The following is a 25,313-nucleotide window of genomic DNA, read 5'->3' on the forward strand; positions in this document are numbered from 1 at the left end:
ACATGTTTTATAAGACAAAATGAAGAAACTTGTTTTATACCTGCGGTTAATGAACTTTAGTCAAGCAATCCGCCTTCTTCTAATATTTTACCAATAACAAGATCGAATATTTACAATTCACGGGTACACCAAAGAATTACATACTAATCTGGAAACAAATGTTAGTAGGTAAGCTTCTAACATGAAGATTAACCACAAGTACTAAACTGAATGTGAAAATTGTGAATTATTAAAATAAGTAACCAAAGTCGTCTACTTATTTCAAGTTTCCCACCAAAATTCTGTATGTACTTCTCATATTTTTCATGTACCCACATACTACATACCCCGCCCCTCACATCCAACTTAAATCTGTCACCTTACGGTTGTATACTTTCATGTAACACGCATTGATTGTTTTAAAATCCATTGTATTCGTCTAAATGACACACGTGTCCAAATTATAGTTCTAACACCCCCTTCCCCCTAACCTCACTTTCTCACACTCCTTCTGGTTCTACAGCATGTACGTACGCGCAAGATATATTACGATTTTACAAGCAATGAGTTTAAAAGATGGAGGAAGCTGTCGTGACCTATTTGAATGTATTATTCGGCATTAGTTTTGAAGGACTGAGAATAGCATGTCACTCAACCGACAATGAACGCTGGTATTTGCGGATAAGTTACCGCTAAATTAACCTGATGTGTGAATCTAAAGATGGGACGTCGGATTTAGCGTAAGACAGACATTTGCAAGTCAGGATACATCCTACATTTATCTCTAGTAGTAAGTATTATCAAAGCTTTAAAATTTTAAGATGGCGAAGGAGGTCACAAGTATACAGTGGTATACGGGCCGTGAATTTACAGTCGACCAGAGACAGTTCGACTTGAGAACAGGGTGGAAGTTCTTCATTGGCTAAAATTAAAATGAAGGAAGGAAAAATTAAAACGAATTAGACAGGAAGGAACTAAAAAAAGGGATAAATAAATACATAACAAAATGACAAGTATCAAAAGGGGGCGAAATAAATAAAACTAAGCAAATACAAATAGATAATAAAAATTAAAACGAGACAGAGAAGAATCAAAGGAAGATATATGTATGAATAAAAATAGGAACTTAGAGAAGAAACATAGCAAAATGAAAGAAAAGTGTACTCCTGCGCACACATAACGAACATGTCTTGGAGAAGTTTCATCAGCAAAATCATACAATTAAATGACCGTGGTATGGCCAACTACTAAATTTATAATCTTCTGGTTTATTGATATGCACTCCCGTTCCTAATTGTCTCCCAGTACCCAAAGAGGAGACCTAGCAGTTGAGCAGGTACAACAGAGTTCAGTCCTCCCTCCCCCCGCAAACTCGCTCTGACGATAACAGCCAACTCACTCCTAACGAACGGAAAAAGTGGGTCAACTCTTATATAGCGAAGTTCAAGGTGCGAGTCCATCACTTGCTGTCCTGTCTCCAAGGTACGAAGCTGACGAAGGCCACTAACGTGTGTGTGACAGTAAAGCGGTTGATTCTTTCGCCCTCAAGGAAACAAGTAAGTTCCTTCTAGTTCACATTTATAATTCTGTTAAGGCCATTACATACGAACGTAGGATGGGTTTTTTATCCTCCTGTCCTCAGTATCTGAAAACACTCATCAGAGTCCACAGCCCCTAATGCACTACCACTACAGGTAGACTCGACTTATTTTTTGTATTAACAGAACACGTAACATAATGCGAAAATGCGTAAATCGATTGCTTTTTTCCGACGCAAAGCCCAAAACGGGATTTACGATTAAGAGAGGATCCTTTCATGGCAACCTTGGTGATTTGTGATATTATTAACTAAATTAAATGTAAAATAATATTGTAATAACATAGAAATGGCAATTCATGCACTTTCGGTATTCAATAAACGATATTACATTTAAAATATGATATACTACAATGCTGGACCTCACAAGAATTCACAAAAATTCCTCTCAAAACCAATCAATGAGCTAAGGAGTTTGGAGGAAGGATATTACCAGATATGTATATTGGTAAACAAGTGAAATTTCTCAGGTTGAGGAAAAGACTTTTTCATTAAGATTACTGTGGGTTGTTTCGTCGTGTAGTATGATAGAGATTTACTGACGTTTCAGAGGTGACTCCTGCCTCCATCATTGGAGCGATAACTCATAAAACGATCATGATGGTAATACATCTGTACCGCTCATACAACATAAGACAGTAGTTGGTGCTTCAAAGGTTCAACAAACGACTAAAACCACGTAATAATGCAATAGGCAAATATAAGCAGTAAGGAGAACGGTGGAATGCAATTGTATTTAGACCAACATAAGAAAATTACAGTTTCAGATACTATGGAAAATTAGTCAGTTGTATGTGATTTGAAGTGTCTTATTTTTTACAGGCAGACTGTAGACTTAAAACAACAACACAATAGCAAATGTTCTGTTTAACTCACAATTTCCTAAACTACCCTTTAATTTTATATAAAAACAAGGTCTTCATATTACGTCCAAGATGTCACTAGATCTCCGACATGCTTATGGAATTTCATGAAGACTTCGATGCTGGACAAAAACAGTAAAGCGTGACCTAGAAACACAGTATACAGATTATATTTTAAATATTTTCCTCAGCTTTCAATATCTGCAATCGGTCGGTGGTATTGTTACTTAGTTAAAACGTACTTCGTTCTTCACATTTAGCTCAATGACTGTGAGCTTCACTCGAATTCGAGAGGTATCCGTTTCGAAAATCGACCGAAAACTGCTTACACTGAGATTTTGGTGGATTTACCCAGCCCATCGAGACAAATTCCACAATAATGCATTCAAACATTCCACATCATAGACGTCTGTCTTCTGGGTTCTATTGCCGTACAGTCTGGTAGAATTCTACCAACGTTTCAGATGTCCTGATGACGGAAGCAGCAGGGACCTATGAAACGTTGGTAAACTTGTATCAGACTACACGGCATCACAACCCAGAAGACAGTCATCTTCTGATCCACCGCCGCGAAATCCTCAAATCCTATTCATTTCCTTCACAATCTATTCCTGCTTACTATTTACGTATGCCCTACGAATCTGTATTCTCGCCACAGGACCTTTGGTCGATTTCAGTTCTAAAATACAGCAGACTCGTTGGAAATTAGAGAGGCGAATCTCAGTATGACAGTGGATCATCAACCGAGGATTATGTAGGTTACGGAGGTAAAGATGTCGGCCTCTCTCTCTTTTTTCTAGTCTCAAAGCGGTAATTAAGCGTGTTTCATGTACGTGAAGTAGCCAAGAGTTCGACAAGGTAATCCGCTCAAAAATAGCAAACACCAAATATTGCAGTATCCTGGAACTATGATTACTGCATTTGGCGTAGAGTTTACGAACAAGAACAGTTCAGTGAGCACAGTGACTGACTGGGATGACCGAGGTTCGATTTGCAGGAGGGGAAAAAGATCTCTCTCTCAGCCTTCGTGTCAGGACCGGCCCTGAGGCCCACCCAGACGTCTATCCAATGGTTACCGCGGGTCCCTTCTGTGGCGGTACAGCGACTGGAGGGTTAAGCTGGCCACTCACCTCCAACTGGTGCCAGCGAAGTTATACCTCCACTACCCCATATGTTTTAATGGCGTCGTGATTAATAAATCCGTCAACCACTTTTGGAGATAATCATTCGGTGGATAGAAACGACCTCACAATTGTGCGTTCACCTGATGTATTTCGTACGAAGAATGCGCATAAATCTGTGTCATACTAAAAAGTTAAACGCCTCATTGTGGGGGTTTGTGTCAACGCATGACATTTGGAATGTTTTACTATGTATAATAGGTTAAAATGTTGAATAGTAGTCTTCTAGGTCATGAAGCTAGGCTACAAAACGTCATAACCCAGAAGACCACAGCGCCGTGATAACCCGAAACACAAGCTACAATTTTCCCAGAACTTTTAATCATAAGAACAGAAACTCATAAAACAGTGAATTTCATTCAAACATATCGATATTGATCTGCTAGGCAGTGACGCCGAGAGGATTTTTAGGTATATACTAACGTTTCTGAGGTACATACTGCCTCCATCTTCAGGGCTGAAGATGCAGGCAGTATATTCTGCTATGTACCTACTAGTCTACACGGAGTCACAATCCAGAATACCAACATCGGCATCTTTACAGCTGTTAGAACCTTAAATATCTTCAATCGACCTTACTTACTATACGGAGTTACTCTTCTACGGACGATATACGAGGATCTATGTTGAATAGCTACTATAAGCATATCATATCCAGCCTCATAAGACATTTCACATAACTGAAAACTCTGGAATTAAAACAAAATAAAAGTCTAAGCAGATTTTAACCAAGAGATATCCGGGATTTCCTTTGTCAGATTTTTTGGGAGAAGTATGTCACCTGAGGAGCTTCATTAACGACTTCGTGTACATTCATTTATCATATAATAATATGACTATATATGAATCCACACTACTGGAACTGAACTCGTGATCACACAAGAAAAAATTCCGGCAACGTCCATGCGGTCACGGCCAGTGAGATCGGCAGTGTTGTTATCGAGGTTAATTGCGTCGATAGTAAATTGAGGAGCGATGTCGTGGTCTAGTTGCCTGGCGGGCGAACGGTTCTACCTCTCCTATTACTACTACTACTACTTATCACCACCACCGAATCCAACTGCTACCTGGACATAATCCTGAGCTACTGCCATATATCTTCCATTCTCACAGAAAGTTTTACTCCCGATTTCCTTCTTGGTCTTCCAAGAAGCCACTAAAAGTTGGGGTTTACTGATTGTCACTTCGCTACATGTCCAGTCCGTCGTATTCTCCTTGATTTGATTACCCTAACAATATTAGCAAGATTTGAGGTTTTCACAACGGTGATTATGAAGATTTGTCTTCTGGGTTGTTGCGCTGTGTAGTCTGGTCGATGTTTACCAACGTTTCAGAGGTCATACTGCCCCCGTCATCAGGGCGATGACTATGAAGATTTCTGCCTTCTGGGTTGTTGTGCTGTGTAGGCTAGTCGATGTTAACCAACGTTTCAGAGGTCATACTGCCTCCGTCATCAGGGCGATGAGTATGAAGATTTCTGTCTTCTGGGTTGTTGCGCTGTGTAGGCTAGTCGATGTTAACCAACGTTTCAGAGGTCATACTGCCTCCGTCATCAGGGCGATGAGTATGAAGATTTCTGTCTTCTGGGTTGTTGCGCTGTGTAGTCTGGTCGATGTTAACCAACGTTTCAGAGGTCATACTGCCTCCGTCATTAGGGCAATGACGGAGGCAGTATGACCTCCGAATCGTTGGTAAACATCGACCATACTACACAGAGCAACAACCCAGAAGAAATAAATCTTCAATATTAGGCAACCTACATAAATCACCAGGTTCGTGGTTAAGTAGTTGTATAGCCTAAACTGTTCAATTTTCCCTGGGCACCTTGTTTTCAAACACTTGTTGAGGTTCTCATAGCGGTGAAGATATCGATGTTGGTCCTCTGAGTTCTAACGCCGTATTGACTTGTGCGTTTCAGTCTTGAAGATGGAGGCAGTATGTTTCGCCTAAAAGTTTGTATCAAGTTACAAGTGAACATGGCGTAACAACCCAGATAAACATCTTTTCTCAAAATATGAAGCCATGTTTCACATTCATGCAGAACAAATGGAACGATTACTACTAAGCAGTTAAGCGATGTATGACGTCAAACTGCATGCATAGACCTACATACAAGAATGACGACTTTATACAGAGGAGTTCAGTATTGTATATATATATATTCACCGTCTACGTAACTATTAAAACTTTTGCATTAATTGATGAACAGCAACATGTCACAAATCTGACATAATCAAGATATAATTACATGAAACATAATAATATAATGAAATAAATTTGCCAGAAATTCACGTGTAAACCTAGTCTGTAAAATCATTTTCCAATAATTGAGCCATGAAGTTATTATTTAAAATATTTGTAGTCGGCTAACGGTAGTTTCAATTTTTGTTTAAAGTAGATTGACCTTGCAGTTCCCTTTAGGCCTTACACATTTTTCCAAGTCTTCTTATGTGTTTACAGTCTACATTTCACACATAGGAGTTTAAAATCGACGTAACTTCGTCTTCTGGAAGTATACAGGCATGCGTGCAGACCCACACACTGTTTTATGAAGTCTAGTAATATATAAAGTCGATTAATAAAAACGTGTAAGAAAAACTTTTATTTGTAAGCGGAGAGATACTCAAAATAAGCGCCGGGTGGGGAAATTCGTTTGACGAATTCTTTAGGAATTAGACACTGATTAAAAATCCGATCGTTTTCTGCGGACAAACGAGAAGAGTAGGTCAGGATGGGCTCTGGAATGCACCCGGAACAGCGAGACTGAAGCAAGCAGCGGTCATGACCTCATTTCAAGGTGAGGGACGAACAGGTACTCGATAACGGGGCTTCTGTTGGCCACGACACACCATGCAGTCCAGGGACATACAGTGTGACCCGAAAGTCAATTGCCACTATTCAAATAAAAACCAAGAACAAAACGGAATGCTCACGGATCACTAATTGAACGAGGACTGTCGAATTTATACATAATAACTGACGGAATTCATGGAATTCGGTATGAACAGAATGCCAGTGAAAATTTAATCTCGTATCAACATGGCGGCCATGCAAATATATGACGTGGGAACTACACTGTCGTTAAATTTCGAGTATTGATATGTTGTGAGTTGACACATCTTTAAAACGTCTGGTTTAAGTATCTGTTAATGCTATTCATTTTTGGAAGAACAATAAATTCCACGTGAACGGGGCGAAAAAATTGATTTAATGATGAATTGTAATTTAGCGAGAGACATTCTCATGGTGACATGTTAATTCATACATTCATACTTTCCTTGGCTGGTTCGAGAAAAGATCCCGAAATAAAAACGAGTTCGATAATTTAAGCAGGAGATTATCAGTTGTTCCCCACGCTGAACAATACATTTTCATTATCTTTTGACAATTACACTCTGAAGTTGGAAGAAGAAATAAGGCACATTATTCTTCATAACTTGAGCATCCATTTTCAAATTACACGGGTTAGCCACTTCCAGCCTGTCTCAGATCAGAAGTATTTCAAACAATGAATTGTTAGACTCTTACTAAGACCACCCCCCTCTTCGGAACGGGACATCATAATCACTCTACAAACACAGGAAAACACAATACAAACCAAAATGGGGGCATATAACAAGTGGGATTCAAAGCCTCGGTGTCAGAGAACAAGTTTCATACCTGCACAAAATAAGAGGTTAAATTATTGAACGAATGCAGAGTGAAGGTCTAACTTACAAAACACCTGGTATTTGTGAGCGAAGGTTTACAGTTATGTGGAACTTAAAAAAATGATAAGACAACAGAACCATACTTTACCTTTTCTGCCTACAAAAAATAAAGGACTAAAACGAAGGCAAAAAAGATTTATAAAATGAAAACAGTTTCAGTTACAGGTTCATAGAACCATTCCCAAAATGGAATTTGACCTTGAGATGAATAACAGGTGAACTGGGGAAACCTGCCGTGGGTTCAGGCGCCTTCCCTACAAAATATTGACAAACCGTTTACCGGGCGGTAACTACACAGTGCTGGGAGTAACTTCAAATTCTAATTTTTATCCAAACGTTTCACCACATAAAGTGAGACCAGCAAGAAATGTTATAAACTATTAATTATGTCACGTTGTGATCCACCACCGTACGTAATTCCTGCCGCGTTATATTTTACCGATTTTATCTCAAAGTCTTACAGCTTAGCATGTAATTGCTGGCACATGAAAGCAGTTTCACGTAGCATTTGTGTGTATGGATATAATCCATCTCCATACAAAATTTCTCATACCTAGAAGTCATAACAAAATTAATTTAAGGTTACGCGCGGCTTTTGTCTTATTTTGATATTTATTATAAATAACTCCTTGAGAAGCCGATAGTCACCCAGCTAGTCAACAAATTAATCGTCTGTTATGTAACCAGAAAGTTAATTACAATGATCACAACAGACCGCCACTGAACAGTACATTGACCCAGACGAACCCAGCCAAGATCTTCACAAGCAGTTTCTAACAGTCCAGCCAAGTCTGAAGACCAACGTAACATTTCTTAACGGACTAGGTTTTTAGAGTGAAAGGTTTTTCATCTCCTCGGAACAAATTCTAGGTCGAAGGATAGCTATTTATTCGCAACTTCAGCTCATATGTGGAGGTCATCTCCATCCGTATATTAAATACATTGCTAGGATTCAATTTGGAAAAGGTTACCAGTTACAGTATTTCACAGGGATTAACGTATAAAACCTAGACTACAGAGACACCTATAAGCCATTTAGGTTATTCTTCTTTTTATTTTAAACTTCTCTCAAGTAGAAATAAGTGTTATTAACAATAAGTAGTACTTCAAGAAGATTTCCGTCTTCTGGGTTGTTGCGCTGTGTAGTCTGGTCGATGCTAACCAACGTTTCAGAGGTCATACTGCCTCCGTCATCAGGGCGATGAGTATGAAGATTTCTGTCTTCTGGGTTGTTGCGCTGTGTAGTCTGGTCGATGCTAACCAACGTTTCAGAGGTCATACTGCCTCCGTCATCAGGGTTATGAACAACAACCCAGAAGACGGAAATCTTCATACTCACCGCTGTGAGAACCTCAAGTCTTACAAAGTAGTACTTCAACTTAACTATTTTAAAAATTTGTAAGTGACGATAAACCGTACAATAACCTCTTTCTAATACAACCAATTTCATTATGGAAGTAAACTTAGTAACTACCTTATCTACCATAAAGGTGGAGACAGTATTTTCGCGCTAAACGCTGGCTAATACCTACAATATCGTACGATGTTACAACCCAATTGTCACGACTTGTAGCAACAGCAACTTGTCCTATTTAATTTCTTATAACAGCAGTGGGAGGTAGGAAAAGGGCAAAAACGATATCTTTATTAACCTGGAGAACAATCTGCTCGGTCTAGCTGCGCCGGTTGGCATAGAAAACTATCAAAAACAGACAAGACTGGAAAGAACCCTACGGAAGACCAGTCAAAGCAACGGGAACTTTATAAATGCTAACGACGGTTTAAAAACCGGAGAAATAATTCAAAATATTTGCAATAAAATAAATATTAAAATATTGGACCCCTTAAATAAGTGCACTATAAGGAATTGGAGAATGAAGCCGACACAATAGTCCTTAAAGTAAAGACGATGAACAGAAATAGTATTTAGACATTCAGTCCCTACTTCAAAGGAACCAACTCATCTTCATTACAGAACTCAAGTGGTTATTGATGTTTACGGAAATAATCGCAGTTTATTTTAAGAATTACATAAAATATATAAATAAACGCTGTGGACAAAATACATTTAATTAATATTAAAGGAGGTGGTATATACAGTTACTATTGTGCTTTAAAGGGTTGATGTAGTGTCATTAGGGAGGTGAAAAAGACAGTAACCTCTGAAACGTCGGTAAACTTCTACGAGACTGCACGGCGCCAACAACCCAGAACACAATCATCAATGCATACAAACGACTATAAATGCAGTTTTGTTTATATTAATCTTATGTGTTTAAAATTGGAAAATAAAGGATTCTGAAATGTACATTTGGATACTGGAAATAATTATGTTCCTTTATAAAGATGTATTTACTGAGGAAACCAAATATAAGTAACTAATGGCGTGATAAATGGACACAATGGTAAATGAATCCAGAAGTATGTTACATAGAAAACATCTCGAAACGTACCAATTCAGCACTCGCTTGGAATAGAACTCTCACATTGACAATTTTCACATATAGTTCAACCTAAATACAAAAGAATCAAAGGCAGAGAGGTCTTCTCTCTATCGACTATCGATCGTGGTAACTAACATGTTCTAGCTAGAAGCGTTACAGACATCATTGCTGCACGGCACTGTTTCGGGAAAGTAGGCTGTTCAAACAACTTTATTCAACACTTGAATCTCACAATAAACAGCCAAGCTAATGTTAGCAGTTGTGAATGGGGGTCACGTCGACTTCATAATGAGTCTCCTGGGTTCTTTGTGGGTCAAAAGACACATGACGCAGACCAGTCGCTATTGAGGGTTGTTAATCAAATTTTCTGCAGTTTCTTATGTTATACTTACGGCCCAGTGAGTTTGTAATGATACCAAACCAAGCACAACATTTCAACGCCGTGCGTGAAGAAAGCTTGCATTTTGCTCTGGTTCATGTTAAGTTTAAATTTCACTAATTTATAAGTCAAGCGTCACTTCTAGGGCACACTGGGGTTAGAACACGTAACTCAGTGTACAACACGGACCCGTCTTGAATCCCACCAAAATTAATGTAAATTATTACTTCATAAATGACCACACCAAGTTACAGGTAAAGTGGACTTTATTAACAGCTTGAAATTCATCTAAATAATATTTATGAATTCAGTACCTACCGCATAGAAAACACAGCGCGTCTCCATTAAAAGGAGCAAATGGTTAATGCTGTTTAAGGAAATAATAGATGTTTATTCTGAGAATCATACGATATTCCTTAATACAAAACGAAGAGTTACTGACTGTTAAAGCAGGTGGTATATATAATTACCAATGGGCTTTAAAGGGTTAAAGAAGAAGAAATTGGATGAGCGGAACACTCGCAATATTAAATACATGATTAAGTTCCTTACCTTAAATTAAGAGCAATTTTTAAGTTCTTAAAATTATGAAAAACTATTTGGAAATAATGTAAGACTTTCTACAACTTATGACGCAACATGCATTGAATAAGAATTCAGCACTGAAATGAAATTTCATGTGAAAAATCACGCAAGCAAGGAGATGACTGATCGATCTGATGATCGAGGCAGAAAGGACCTCTGAAACGTTGGAAAACTTCTACCAGAGTAGACGGCGCTCAAACTAAGAGGACGGCTATCTTCGAAATAATAAGTAGTTTCATACTTATAATTTTTCTTGGTATCAAGCCTGCAGGAAACAAACCGAGCAACCATCCATAACATTCAACGCAAGAGATCTGCTTTCATTCGGAGATAATGCGCCACTTATGGAGACATTTGCGTAAAGTAATCGGTGATAATCACATCTGCCGCTGCGGTGTCTCATCAGGTGGAAATAATTAATGATATACGTACGGCCTAGTTACTTATAAACGGTATACCACTACATGCTACATGGCCTCAGGACACAGAAATGTAGGCTGTATTCTCAGCTTCGTAGAATTAAATGACAAAATTCGAGATTTTTAAATAAATTAATATCATTCTTTGAAAAGTAAATCAAACTACAAGTGTGAAAAAGGACACCAGTGTCTTAAAACCCAGTGTGGGCCTATAACCCAAATTTATTCCTCGAGAAAAATAAATAATTAGTTTCCTTTATTATACGTTCTTTGCATTTGAAGTCTATAAAATTACGAATACCTGGCGGGTCGTGTCTGTTTATCTTCTAGTAAAATGACGTTGTTCTCCAAAAATACTCTAAAGATTTCGACGAAATTTAGTTACGGTGGTTTGCACTGGTTACCGATAGACTAATTTTTATCAACACCCGTCCGACATAACGCCTGTTTTACACAGAAACTCATATTCGACTTAAGGAAAATCGGGAAAAAAAGCGTTTGGAAAAATATGTGCACCACGAACTGGAGTTAACTTTTCCACGAGATACTTTAAAAAACATAAAAATGTGAAATAAGGGAGGAGGTGGAATATACTATCAGTAAGTCCAGCATATCTGACTTGAGCCTTGAGTTACACATACACTGGTAATGTAATATGTCATATCATATCTATGTAGATCTGTAAACAAGTAACCAGGGTTGAAGCGCTCATATTAACCGTGTTAGCCCGGTTAACACATTGGAAAAACAAAAAAAGTCTTCTGTGTTAATTTCATAACACGGCGGGACAACACACACTGTAACACAACATTGACTATGAAAGTAAGACAAGACTTTTAGTTTTTCTTTATGTTAGCCAGGCTAACTCGGCTAACAAGGTTAACACGTTCCGTCAATGCAAGTGACCGTATTAAACGGAAATATGTCACTGGAAAGAAATCAGGTTCCTTGGTAAGCAGATTTTACTGTATAACGAAATGCTTCGATACATGAGTATACCAGTAGTTGGATGAAGTCAAGTGTCTGTCGCATTGCATCATCCTACTTTCTTTGTAATACTTCGGTCATATTTTTTCACAACCTGTATTATTATACATTACCTACTTAAATTAGTATTTTGGCACAATTTGCTGCATAAAACATCCCAATAACATTACATGCGACTGATAAACATTTCGATGTATTACGCATATAAAAAGTAGATTCAAGGAGGCAATGAACTTGGCCCAGAAGCTCATTTCCTATTCACGTTCAGAGACGCCAGTTGACCCACAAACCGACCGGCTCCTACCATTCATCTGACTACCTTCATTCATATTTAGGATCCATTTCCTGGTAGCGATAAAAGAAAGTACCCAAACATACAGCTTGGCGATTCCTATGTCAGCTTCTACCGGCATTTGTTTGCTGTGAAAGTTTAATCATTTGGGTTGTATTCGTATGAAATACAGATGTGATTCGCGAAGCAGGTTGCATAACAATAGCCTGAACTTAATTCAACTTGGAATGATTCTTAGTTATAATGAACAATACATTGTCCCACGACTCTATATAGATATATCAAGATATTATTACTGAGATCATTCCCAATCAGAAATGTCATATAAAGCTGCCAAAACGATGGAAATCGAACATTCGAGGGGGCTGATCACTGAAAGCCAAACGCTAGTCGCGTACAACAATTAAGATTAATTTTTGTACAGGCTTATAGGCAGTGAGGATCGGTAGATGGAGTTGACTCAAAAGCTTCATCATTAGCTGCGTTGAAGATTCTGGCCCCCTTACCATCGAGCCAGTTAATGGCAACATGTTATCAGCTGCACAAGGGGTTAGAAAATTATACAAGGTCATAAATATGTATCTATGTATAAATCCTAGCCCTATAAGAATGCAGGAATAATTAAACAAAACATAATACATGTTGAATAAATCTATCGATGACGAACCAGTGTCTCTGTGCATTACGAATTATAACTACGAAAGATAAGATATTGAATTTTTCTAATTATTAAGTGCGAATATAAAATTTCTTACAAAATTTCGCGGCACATCCGTTACAGAACACTCTTTTAATGACACGCGAAACATCTACATATATTTTTTTTCATTTTTATTACGAGTATTTTCGTGAAACTCAGCGAAGTGTATTTTTTTTGCCGACAATGGTGTGTGTGTTTGCTGTACCAGAAAGTGTTCATGTTTTCTTGTAGTTTATAAGACGCTGTTACTGTAGAGCATCAACGTTAAATAATGTAGTTTGTTAAGATCGAGAATGCGTACGACTTTCTTAAGAGACAATCGCGAAAGCATCATTGAAGTAACAACAAGTGGAAGTCTGCAGAAATAGTGAAACCTTGACAATAGGTGACAGTTGACAAACGCCCGGTGTAACGAACCATTCTGAACGTTAACAATAGGAACAATCATAAAGTTCACTGGTCGTTAGTGTATTATAGACAGATGATAAAGACGCAATTGTGAATACGGGAAACTACTGCATCTCGGAATTTCCACGAGAATAGAAAGTTGCACATTGAAGGTGTTTGTATAGGTATTCTTTACAAAGAAATAACTTATTTAGTTTTAACTGTACAATTCAAAGGACTTGATCTGTTTTCATTGCGTAATAATCTACAGTATTTTGAATTAATTCGTGATCGCACTAAAAAGCAAGTGCGTTAATACGTATAATTTACAGTTTTGTAAATTTTGAACATTTTTTTCAAACCTGGTGTTGAGAGAGAAATAAGTTATTTAGACACTGAAGTGGTGGCCTTAATAGACTATAATTATTTTTAAAATGTTTTAGATTTCCATTTTAAAAGCGTTCTTAATATAGAACTTAATGAATAATGACCTCAAACACTACATCTACTAATTAAAATCTAGATTAAAAACTGAATAATCGAAGTTAGAGATTTAGAAACTTTTCTGAAGCTATTAGATAAGGTTGGAACATTATGATCTAATATCAAGTACACGTCTTCCACGACCATACTGATTCTGATAGCAGAACGCAAAGGTTCGACGTCGTTTACATCAAAGGCCAACACGAAACACGATATTCCACCTCTCATAATAGGCTACAAGAGTTATAAAGAAACTTTGTTTCTGCAGAATGAAGAACCAACAACTAATAGGATGGACTCTAGTCGCTCTGGTTGCAACTAGTTACGTGGTTCCAGTGATGTGTTACCCTGGTCTCACGCCCATACCAGAACCACGCAAATTCGCTGAAAAACCCAACGCTCTGAAAAAGGTTGCCATCGATAATGATTTGGATGATGTTTCCACAAATCAAATATCAGTAAGTATTTTATTAGTCATTTCCGTCAGAAGGTCAACTATCTTTAATGATAAATTTTAAATTCAAATATTAGACCTATGCTTTTATCAGAAATTAATAATGACCAATAGGAATAATAGATCCCCTTTCTGTATTTCCATTGGAACAAGAATTCCACTGTTGAAACGTTACGGTTATTTTAATTTATTGTCGTCGCAAAAAGAACGTAAAATAAGCGTATAATCGGGAGGGCGCATCAGTTGGTATGACTGATCTCCAAAACTACTCAACGGAATTCGATTAAATTTCGTTTTTGGGATGTACGCTAAAAGATGTGGAAGGAATTTAATTTTGGTTTATATGAATTAAATATAATTACACGTACGCCGCTGAAACAGAACGTCATAGTTTTTTATTCACAAACGGCTGATCGTAAAAATATGTACATGTTACAGAACATCCAGTACATGAAGTTCTGCAAGTTTTATTTTAAAAAATTCCAGATATGATGAATAATTAACGAAATACAAGAAAAATAACTTATGGCTCTCAGTAGTTCGAACAGCTTTGAAACAATTCAAAATGAATTATTTTGTGGCCAACATAGTCACGTATTTAATAAGTAACTAATTTTGTTAATTAAGTAGATATTTTCTGAAAAGTTGAACATGATTCAGTTCGAATGCCAGTACATTCATTTATGTACATTGTATAAATGGTGATAAGATATAGCAACAAACGGGTAAACAATGAAGATTAATTAAGTAAAAGACTTAAACTTATTTAAGGTACATATATGTAAAATATGTGAATTAGTAAGATAACACTTTTAATGATATGAAAAAGAAATATATCTTAATTATTCCGCTAGAAGATTAGCAACACCGACAAATAAACATTTAAGGCCAATGCATTCATTTCGACAAAATTATATTTCTACTATAGAAGTTCATAATGGTGAAAACGTAATTGACATAAAGATTTCTGTCTTCTGGGTTGTTGCGATGTGTAGTCTGGTAGATGTTAACCAACGTTTCAGAGGTTATACTGATGACAAAGGCGGCATGACCTCTGAAACGTTGGTTAACATCTACCACACTACACAACAACCCAGAAGACAGAAATCTTCATATTCACCGCTGTGAAAACCTCAAATCTTAGTTCGTACTTGACATTGCTTAATAAATATGTCTAAGTCAAAAAGTTACAGCGTCTATAAACGAGAATTGTCTTTCTTAGTCTTTAAATGGTTAGCGACTAATGGCAAATTTGGTTTTGGGTGCCAAGTTTAATTACAATGAACACTGTTCAGTCGCAGGAAGGCTTTTCTTGGAGCAACATGCTGGGAATGGTCATGCAACTTCTGTTCAACCCCCAGCAAGGCCCAAACAAGTCGGACAGCCTCGACACTGACCAAGTAAGTATCGGGCGACCTCGTTGTCGAGAGACCTCTTGCCCCACTCTACAAGTCAGCCTGTCTGCTCCACACAAGGTCAGCTTTCCTGACAGCCTCTTCTCACTCCCTCGAGGTTAATCACAAAACGGTACCTCGTCGAAAAGAATCGTGCATGTAGGAGACATATTCTACTAAGGCTAAAAACGTGATGCACTTTTATCGTAATTCTTAGTACCCTCTAGACAGACGTGGATACAGTACGTGAATGAGTTAATTCGTACTAATTATTAACGTCACAGTTCAGATACGTTCTTAGAAAGAGTCGTTCAATTAGCCTGGAAATTCCATGCCCTCCTTTTATGGAATTCGAAGGTCCATTACAGTGTTCACAGAAGAAGGCACTGCAACACATCTTGCCAATACTCACACCTGATTTAATTTTAATATTATCTTCCCACACATGCCTAAGTCTCCCAAGGAGTATATTCAGCTTAGGCATCCAGACTATAATTTCGTATACATTTCTCATCTACCACAAATGTTTCGCGAATTCTTGATAATGAACAGTAATTAATTTTCAAATTAAGAGAATTAATTACAATATAGGACCTGCTGTGAGTCTTAGCCTCTCTAAAACATGTTTTGCAAAATTTTCCGACCGTAGATAGGACTCTTAGAGTGGGGTGGGGAAGGGATTCAGACACATCAGTAGTCTTCTTCCTACACAGGACAATTCAATACAGAAAGACGAAGACACACCTCCATGCCTCGAGTGGGATTCGAACGTATGATCTCAATGTTTGAACGGCCAAGACCCACGCTTTAGCCCGCGGGGACATTCTGATCACTACTAATTTTAACCACAAAAGTATAAAAGAGATACAAAATTTTTTTGTTCTTTGTTCAACGTTCGTACAACTATTTTGTATAAAAAGGAAGTCTTTCACGATTTCAGTGCTACATTAGGTTAGGAAGTCACATGAAGAAGGGCAAAATATTTTTGGAGAAAAATGCCTATGGTCGTAGTGTAATGTACACAGCACATAAGTAGAACGCAAGATGTTGACAACACTAACAACATAAACACGGATTGGTTTCGTTCTATCAGATTCATTACGGAAAAGGGTAATAATTATTAATGAACGTTCGTAAAGGTACTCAATGCACTCAATATGATACTGATAAGGCAATGCGAAACATCACAAATATTTGTTTGTGCCAAGCAAATTTAAACTGCAGGGGGGAAAATAAAATAAATAAATAAAAGTTAGGGGGAAAGTCGGATATGACCTCTTCGGTTGGCCAAACACACATTGCAGTCACAGGAATACGTTTATATTCATACAAAATAGCAAAACGTAAACCCTGGAGGTTATTGACTACTCTTTTTCAACTGAATTAGATAGATGAGACCTACAAAACGCTGACTGGATGATGATGATGATGACGGGTTGGAAATTATGTGGAAAGACGAGGTCATGACCTCGTTTTAAGCACGTGCTGGAATGATGGATACGGGTGGGGGAAAGTAAAAAATTGTGAAGACTCCTAACCAATATTATTTAAATGTAAAATAAAGAAGCTTACCCTGTCAGTTCGGTGATTTACTGCTAGATTTCAATGGCTAACAAACACAACGAGACATGAATCACTAATGCACACAACTCGGCTGTCGCAAACAAAGTGAAAGGGTAGTCAACATTCAGCACCCTCTAACGTACCATAAATGAATCTGAGCACAATTCAAGTGGGTGCAACAAATGAAACTATCAAACCGCACAGACGCTTGAAATTTCCCTACAAAAACAAATTACTGGAATTGACACTGAGTGCGAAAAATATTTGTACATCTGGGAATCAAAAATATCATCATCATCGGCCAATTTGGTTTGACATAGAATTTTCAGTACTATTAGACAGAAAAAAGCATGCTAGATTATGTGGACAAGGAAAGACGTAAAACAAATAGAACATTCAGTAACAAATTAGGAAACATGAAAGACGAAATTAATGAGTTTGAAATAAACACAAATAACAACAATATTACGAGAGTTGTATAAAGGCAATAATAAATTTAAAAGTCGTTATCAACCCAGAAGTAATTTGACAAAAGACGAGATTTGTGATCTGCTTGCAGATTCCAACAGCAACGATTACGAACTCAATGTTAATCAGCAAGAATTAATCCAATTTTATCTATATTATCTTAATCAATAAAAATACGCCATTTTAATTCTTGTATCTAACTTTAAAACACACAAGGACTTTCTTTTAAATGTTGAAGCCAGTGTTATATTAAAAAAGTACTTTTACACTGTCGATGTTAAATCCTTCAGCCCTCAATATGGAGGCAGTATGCTCCTCCAAAACGCTGGTATCTATCTGCAAGTCTAAACGATGTTATTACCTAGAAAATCAACATCGACATCTTCACCGGTTATAATTTCAAATTTAATATACTTTTACGCCACTCAATTTCAGAACGTGGCGCCGTCTCCTTGGGCCAACTTCCTTACAGTAGGCCTGAAGATACTGACAGCCATCTTGGGAGGTGGTACCGGGGGAGGAGATGGCATTGACAAAGTAGATAACGGATCTCCAATGCAGGTCAGTTAAAAAAAACTGCAAACGATTACAATTCCTGTGGTAACGGCGCAAATAGCAAAGCAGGAAGTTACTCTTCCAAATAGGTCAGTCCATTAACTAGACCAATTATGTTTACATTATATGCGAATAAGAGCATATAATTAAATTTAGGGCTGTTAACAAGTGAGGACGTACATTACAGATCAGCACAAAACTGTACATTCTTCATTTGAACAACGATTCACAAATGACTTCTATGAATTTCATTAGGTCTATTCTACACAGAAAAAAACCCTTCTTCTCTACTTTACTTAGAGCAAACCATAATATGCAGAGATATAATTAAGGAAGTTAAAGATGGGTGGTATCATATGGATATGATGGCGACAAATTAAATAAAGGTGAATCGAAGTTTAAAACTTTCTGATGATGGTGCATTACGTAGAATTGTTTTATTTTGTACTATGACCATAGCCTAAAAAAATACAACAATTCGGGAGCTGGTAAAAATGGGAAAAAATGCATAAAACGTGTTTGGCGCCCTGGATGAGCTATTCTGAGACCTGGTCTATGTCTGGAGTCTACAATTTAATAGCGAAATAGTTTCATTAGAATTTATTTCTTAATTTAATCTCTGCATCCCCTGTCTATTTTCTCATTTTAAACATGTCCTTCCACACATAAGAAAATAAATGCATAGACGCGAATAGAATTAAAGATGTACAAAAGTAGTTTGGAGAAACATGGTGCTCAACAATGTAACAGAATTTTAAGCATTTACTCCTGAACATAAAACTCATCAGGATATTTAATGAAACATTATTATACTGCACTTCACTCACGTAAAGCGTCGTCGATATTACGTTCACAAAATACAGTTTATTCCTATTAGAGCACCATGGTTCGAATTTTGTGGGGCATGCTTTATAGTAACGCTAGGGTGCAGGAATAACTAACGTCTGCAGAAAGTCACAGAACTACTAGAGATTTACGTTTCACGTCGATCGAAATAAAATCAGTGCAGTTTAAAACTCTGACGATATAAAAATTTAGTGTATTTTACCAAAACTTTGTTAAAACTTTTAAGAACGAAGCTGGTCTAAATAATGTTTAAAAATTCAGTCCCTACCTCAAAGAAAATACAAACCGTCTTCATTACAAAGAACAGCTGGCTATGTTGAACTATTCATTAACACGGGTGAAGGGAGGGAGTGTTAAGATGACCACCTATATCTACTGCCAATATTAACAATGCGTTCAGCTTGACTTAAACTCCTCAATATCCACGGGACAGTCGTTAAGCAAAGTAACTTTCACGTCAAGTGTGGTCATCTGTGACGCCGTGTAGACCTGTAAGAAGTAACCAAATTTTTGGTGTAACGTATAGCCAAGACTACACAACGTCACAACACAGAAGAAAACAATCGATACCTTCATCGCTGCGAAAACCTTAAATTTCCTTTGCTTTTACATTTCGAAGGGAGGGGAGGAACGTGTTTTGGGTCAACATGAAAATATTTTGGAATGAAGACTTTTATTTTGGTTACGAACTTCGTGAGCGGATAGTGTGCTCTGCAGACGGTAGTAAGCTATGCTATGTAGTAAGGTTTAGTGCTCTCCACTGAGGCCTGGTTCTGTCTTCTCCTCCCCATGCACGCCGACAGGGTATCCTGGCAGCAGTCCTCTCAGCATTGCTGGGATCCAAAGATCCCGACCAGGTAGCCACGATGGCCAAGCAGGCGGGCGAGGTGAGTTACCTAACATGCTTCCTGCCTCTGTCACACAACTTGCATGCCAACACGACAATAAACACACTTCCGTACTTGGCTATGGTCTGTCAACAAAAAGTACTGTAAAATGGACTCTTGTCCATGTTGGTCTTCTGGGTTGTGACGACGTGTGTACGTAAAAACTTCAGAGCTGAAGATGGAGGCAGTATGTTCCTCCGAAACGTTGGTACCCATCTACAAGACCTAGAAGACCACCATAGACATTTCCATCGCCGTCAGAAAGTCAAATGTCAAAAAGCAACCTTGTTTATCGCAATGGTAATCGGGAAAGAAACCCAATTTTATTCATCCCCTTGGGAGAGAAAATACAAGTCTGAAGACCTGAAGGCAGAGGTCCCTTTGAAGAGAAAGTCGTAAACAGGAGGATGATATTGAAAAAGGGTGGGAATGGACTGAATCCATCTGGCTCTAGATATGGACCAGTTGGCGGGCTCACTTAACAACAGGCTGTTGGTAATGTGATTAAAAAGTGTGCAGCTAAAAGACTAGAACGACTTAAATTATCAGATAAACAAAATATATTTGAAACCTTTCTAAAAACTTCAAACTATAAACCAGATTTGCACTGAACATAATACAAGTAGTTATCAAATCTAATTTAGGACAAATTAATATTAAAATATTTTAAACTGAGTATCATATTAAAATTATCATATGAAGCAGATAAATACTTTACAGGGGTGGAAACACAGGCTGAAAGATCAGTACCTCAACAGTGAGATTTGATATTCTCACGGCGGCGAATATGAAAATGCCTGTCTTATGGGCTGTTGCGCCACGCAGTCTGGTAGAAGTTTACTAACGTTTCGGTAATACTTCCTGCCTCCATTGTCAGGGCGACGACTCGTTGCCGGAAAACTTGTAGATGGCCATCTTAGTTCCTCAATATTTCATTTGAACGTTTACTTACGGGCTGAATCCCAGAACAACGATTACTTATTTGAAGATGGGAATATTAATTACTTCTATAAGTGGATAAACAGTTAGTGTACAACTTACTTAAACCCCCAACTTGACAACATGTTAAGAATTGCCAACCTAACAGCTGTGCAATACATTTCACTTTGCAGTTTATCAACATCGTGGTAAACTTGCTGGACGCCCTGAAGACATCCTTCAGCCACCGTTCCATGGCGGCACGCTCTCTCGGCAAGAAGGATTCCGTGTCTGAAGCAGCAGTGGCAGGCCTATCTCTGCTCAAGGTATGGGTAAATGTTCAATGTAAAACGCTCGTCAACAAAGTTAAACATGAAACGAAATGGATGTGAGAAGGATAAATTACGTGGTTAATGTTTTATACAGTTCACTTGGGGTTTAAGATAGTGAAATCAAGAAGGACAGAATGGGGGGAGACAGCGAATTGATATAGAATTTTGGTGGGAAACTCACTTGGTAAACGTGACAGACCAAAGTGCTGTACAGATAACAAAAATATGAATCTTACGGAGACAATTTTTTAGGATCGGAAGGGAATTAAATAGAACTGACGTGAACCGTCCGGTTCTGGTACTGCAGCGCCGTTGCATTTCGAATTTAAAGTTCAGAGATATAAAAGAAACTAATTATTTGCCCCTCTTTTGTAAGGTTCTGTACCGTGGTCTCTTACAATGAAGAAACTGCATTTAGCGCGCATGGGAAAGACGTAAAATAAACACAAAATATTACCTAAAGCGAAGACCTAAGCTCAGATGGGATAAGATTAAACCAGATCTTAAAGAAATATGGTATGAGGATGTTGGCTGGTTTAATTTGGTGGAGGCAGAGTCTTGTAAACAAAGTAACGCATCTTCGGTTTGCATATGAGATTTCTCGGCCAGCTCAGAGGCTAAGAATCATCTCCAGAAGGGATTCTTGCACACAAATGTATTTAGGTAAGAATAATTTGTATCTGAAGCCGAATGTTCCATGTTTCAGGGTTACGTTAGGACGCTGAAAACTACTGACGACAACTGCATGCTGAAATACGTCTGTGAGGCGAACAGAGAGTGCTCTGTCGATACGCATGGCGCCATCTACTGTCAGCTCGGAACGTAAGTAATTTCGGGAGTCACAATAAAACCAGCTTTCAGTCTGGTCTACGATCTCATACCACGTTTTATTATCGAGTCGGATAACTTCTCTGCTGTAACTCCTAGACAGCTATGGCCAATTAAATTGCACAGCTGAACAAAGAATGACGTCAAATCATGGAGATGCATGGATATTCTAATTACCGAAATGCTGTGGCGCTCAGAGTCCTTAACTTCATTGTCAGGTGCTTCACCTCACATCTCTCATTGAACAAGAAGCAATAACATTATTGATATTAAAGTACATGTATATCAGCTCTGAATAACCCAAGTTTAAGTAAAATAAAATTAAATATTTTCCGAAATGTCTGGTTCTTCCAATAATCTTACTGGAAGGCCTCAGAAAATTTCTTTCTTAATTCTGTTGACAAACTGGCCGTTTAACTATGCATCACGTAATCTAATAAGGATCTATTCACCAACACCGCCCAGTTTCTGCACAGAATCACAGCTCCATTTATTCAGTTATCTTCTGATCTACGCCTGTGTAGGTATGCAGCAAGTTTTGTCCTGGAGAGGTCGAGTGCATCGCCTTTCGACGCGTTCTACGAAGCAGGACGGCGTGGTCGTAGCGGAGAAGATTGCCGGCAACACTTCACATCTTGCAACGAAGTCTAAAACTATCTGCCGCCAACTCACCACTACCACCGTCACCATCACCATCACTGCAGTCATAAATCCATTTATATTATAAACATATATAATAATAAAATATTCTACTGTCGAAATTACTGTTAAAATGACATTGATAAAAGGCAGGTTGATAGACAAATTTCGTACTATATCTACAACGGATAGTCGAAAGAGTACTATGAATTATTAAGATTCGTTAGAATTACTTCATTACCTCTGCTTAAGACACTGAACCAGAAGAATTACAATGAGCAATCACTAAATGTACCTTTGACAAGAAAATGACGCGGATGATCTTGTTTGTGAAATCCGGTTCTAAAGCCGGAAGAAACTAGTTTTAGTAAATTACAAAATATATACCAAAATAATTCTTTCAAATATATTACTCTGAAAAAAAAGGTGATTGACATCCTTTTCACAAAACACAAGCACACATCAAAACATCAGTGTATTCTTTTATTGTACACGACAGATTAAACACACACAACGTATCATGCTATTTATTTATAACTTAATAATTTATTAGGTTTTAGATGCTCTAATTGTTCTTACAGACTTTTTCCTTCAAACATGGTTGTCTACATTACATTATTAGGCACTTATTCCATTGTTGCTATTAATGCATTGTTACATTATTATGTATTAAGTGATGGAAATATTTCATATCGATTTATTTGTATCAAGAAATGTTTCTATAAGGGGAGGTTGTGTTGCTATGGGATAAACGGATTTTATACGTGGAATGGTTAACAAGTTTCAAAAGTTTAAATGTATTCGGGAAAAAAATGTTCAAAAATGTAATTTTAGACCAAAAGAGCTCCCCTAAATAATAAAGTTTCCAGCTCAGGTACCCCCACAAGATGGCTGGCTTGTGGGAATAGTGGGCCAGCTCAAAGCGCATCTGTACATTAGATGATTAAAAACATCTTCATATAACATCTCAATATCGCTAGAAAATATTGTGATTATAAATATGTATAAAACATCTCAGATTTTAAAATAATATAAAAAAAACTAGAAGTGCTTGAACCTACGTGCTCTTCAGGCGATAGTTCATTGTTGCTGACACAACAACGGGATTTCTTAATTACACAGCAAAGAGATCACATGGACGCGGAAGTGCCAACATTACAGAATCCATTTACACGTGTTTTCTCTAACGTTGGCAGTTGACTGGCTCACTGTTAGGTTTAAGGTAATTTAGTTATCAGTTTTATAACAAAAAAACAATTGTTATTAAGTAGTGGGCATGTACTTGACTGATCTAATGCTATTTGTTAATGTGCAACGCTGTGAGAGTGAGATGTATGTTTCTCTTTATAAAACAAGCGAGGGAAAACAGAAAAATACATTATACAGCAGAAACTAAGAAATATGAGTGCATGATAAAGAATGAATTTGAAATGCGTGGATGTTTTGAAACAAATTGTGATTTCTTTGTAACATTGCACAATTTCTATTAATAAATATTTTACACTGAATTTTCCCGCATTGATGTTCAAATACAATAAATCAGTTTTATAATTTTCACACTTTGGGATTTGGCAGGAACGCAACGCAAAGCCTCTGCCTACACAGGGCATGACAACAAAGAAAGACGCGTTAAAAATATGCATGCCTCGAGTGGAATTGAAATCCAAAATTCCAGTGTTGATCGGCCCTAGATCGCGATCCACGTCATGAATTTTCGCTAGTCATCAATTTCGGCATGAACTGTGATCCAAACCTAGTAGGTGCCAGGCTGGCTGACCTGTGACCCCAACAGTTAGGCTTTCTCTTTTCTTACCATTTTTATTACTGACGACTGAATCATAATCCAGCTTTCGAAACGCTGAAATTTTTATAATTTTACAATTTAGACAATAGGTAAGCCCAGCAGAACAATTGTACATGATAACATTAAATTACAAATTGTATCGTAAAATAATTAATCAGGAAATTTACGAATAAGACATACTAACTTCATGGAGTAGAGTCCGTTTTCAGAAATACTAGCCCCTCAGTTGACCGAGACATTCTCCGCCTCACGATCCAAAAGACCACCATGGACGGTTCATTAGCGCCCGTCACTGAAACCAATTCTTAGCCAGTTTAATCCATTCCACAGATGACACTCTATGAAGATCCATTTTAATATTTTCCTCCAATCTATGCCATGGTCTCTCAATTTGTCTATTCCCTTCATATATTCCGACCAAAATTTTGTGTTAGTTTCTTAGTGTTATGGCGTGCACTTTCCCTTAATTCGATCATAACAAAGCTTAGTTAGTTCCTCATTTTGCAATTGTCTCGAGTCATTTGTAACTTTCTATCTTGGGGCAAATTATTCTCTAGAGAAATATGTTTTCAAAATAATGAAATTTATGCCCATCTTTGAAACTTTCACACCCATAATT

General features: G+C 37.6%; 2 protein-coding genes across 5 annotated transcripts in view; one reads left to right on the top strand and one right to left on the bottom strand.

Moving 5' to 3' along the window:
• Positions 1-17,677, bottom strand: part of LOC110834281 (Homeodomain protein 2.0) — a 58,449-nt gene extending 40,772 nt beyond the window's left edge. For 2 of the 3 annotated variants that reach the window (XM_087347200.1, XM_022073279.2), the window contains exon 1: positions 17,427-17,662. The gene's annotated coding sequence lies outside the window, so the exon portion shown is untranslated. Of the gene's footprint in view, positions 1-17,426 lie in introns of all 3 variants that reach the window. The other variant, XM_022073263.2, reaches the window with a different exon arrangement.
• LOC110834300 (uncharacterized) lies at positions 1,427-24,398 on the top strand. 2 transcript variants are annotated; one of them, XM_022073303.2, is made up of 8 exons: positions 1,427-1,535; positions 14,275-14,464; positions 15,756-15,860; positions 18,321-18,446; positions 20,090-20,173; positions 21,286-21,417; positions 22,130-22,245; positions 22,776-24,398. In XM_022073303.2, the coding sequence occupies exons 2-8, from the start codon at positions 14,276-14,278 to the stop codon at positions 22,900-22,902; spliced, it is 879 nt and encodes a 292-aa protein (XP_021928995.1). In that variant the 5' UTR covers positions 1,427-1,535; position 14,275; the 3' UTR covers positions 22,903-24,398. The 2 variants fall into 2 exon arrangements, with proteins under 2 accessions (XP_021928995.1, XP_021929003.1); XM_022073311.2 differs by lacking the exon at positions 20,090-20,173 and having other exon boundaries at positions 1,428-1,535.
• The last annotated feature ends 915 nt before the right edge of the window (positions 24,399-25,313 follow it).

This window comes from Zootermopsis nevadensis, unplaced genomic scaffold (genome assembly GCF_977971745.1).
Source record: "Zootermopsis nevadensis isolate Lab colony 2312 unplaced genomic scaffold, Znev_1.0 Znev_ptg000011l, whole genome shotgun sequence".
Taxonomy (NCBI): domain Eukaryota; kingdom Metazoa; phylum Arthropoda; class Insecta; order Blattodea; family Termopsidae; genus Zootermopsis; species Zootermopsis nevadensis.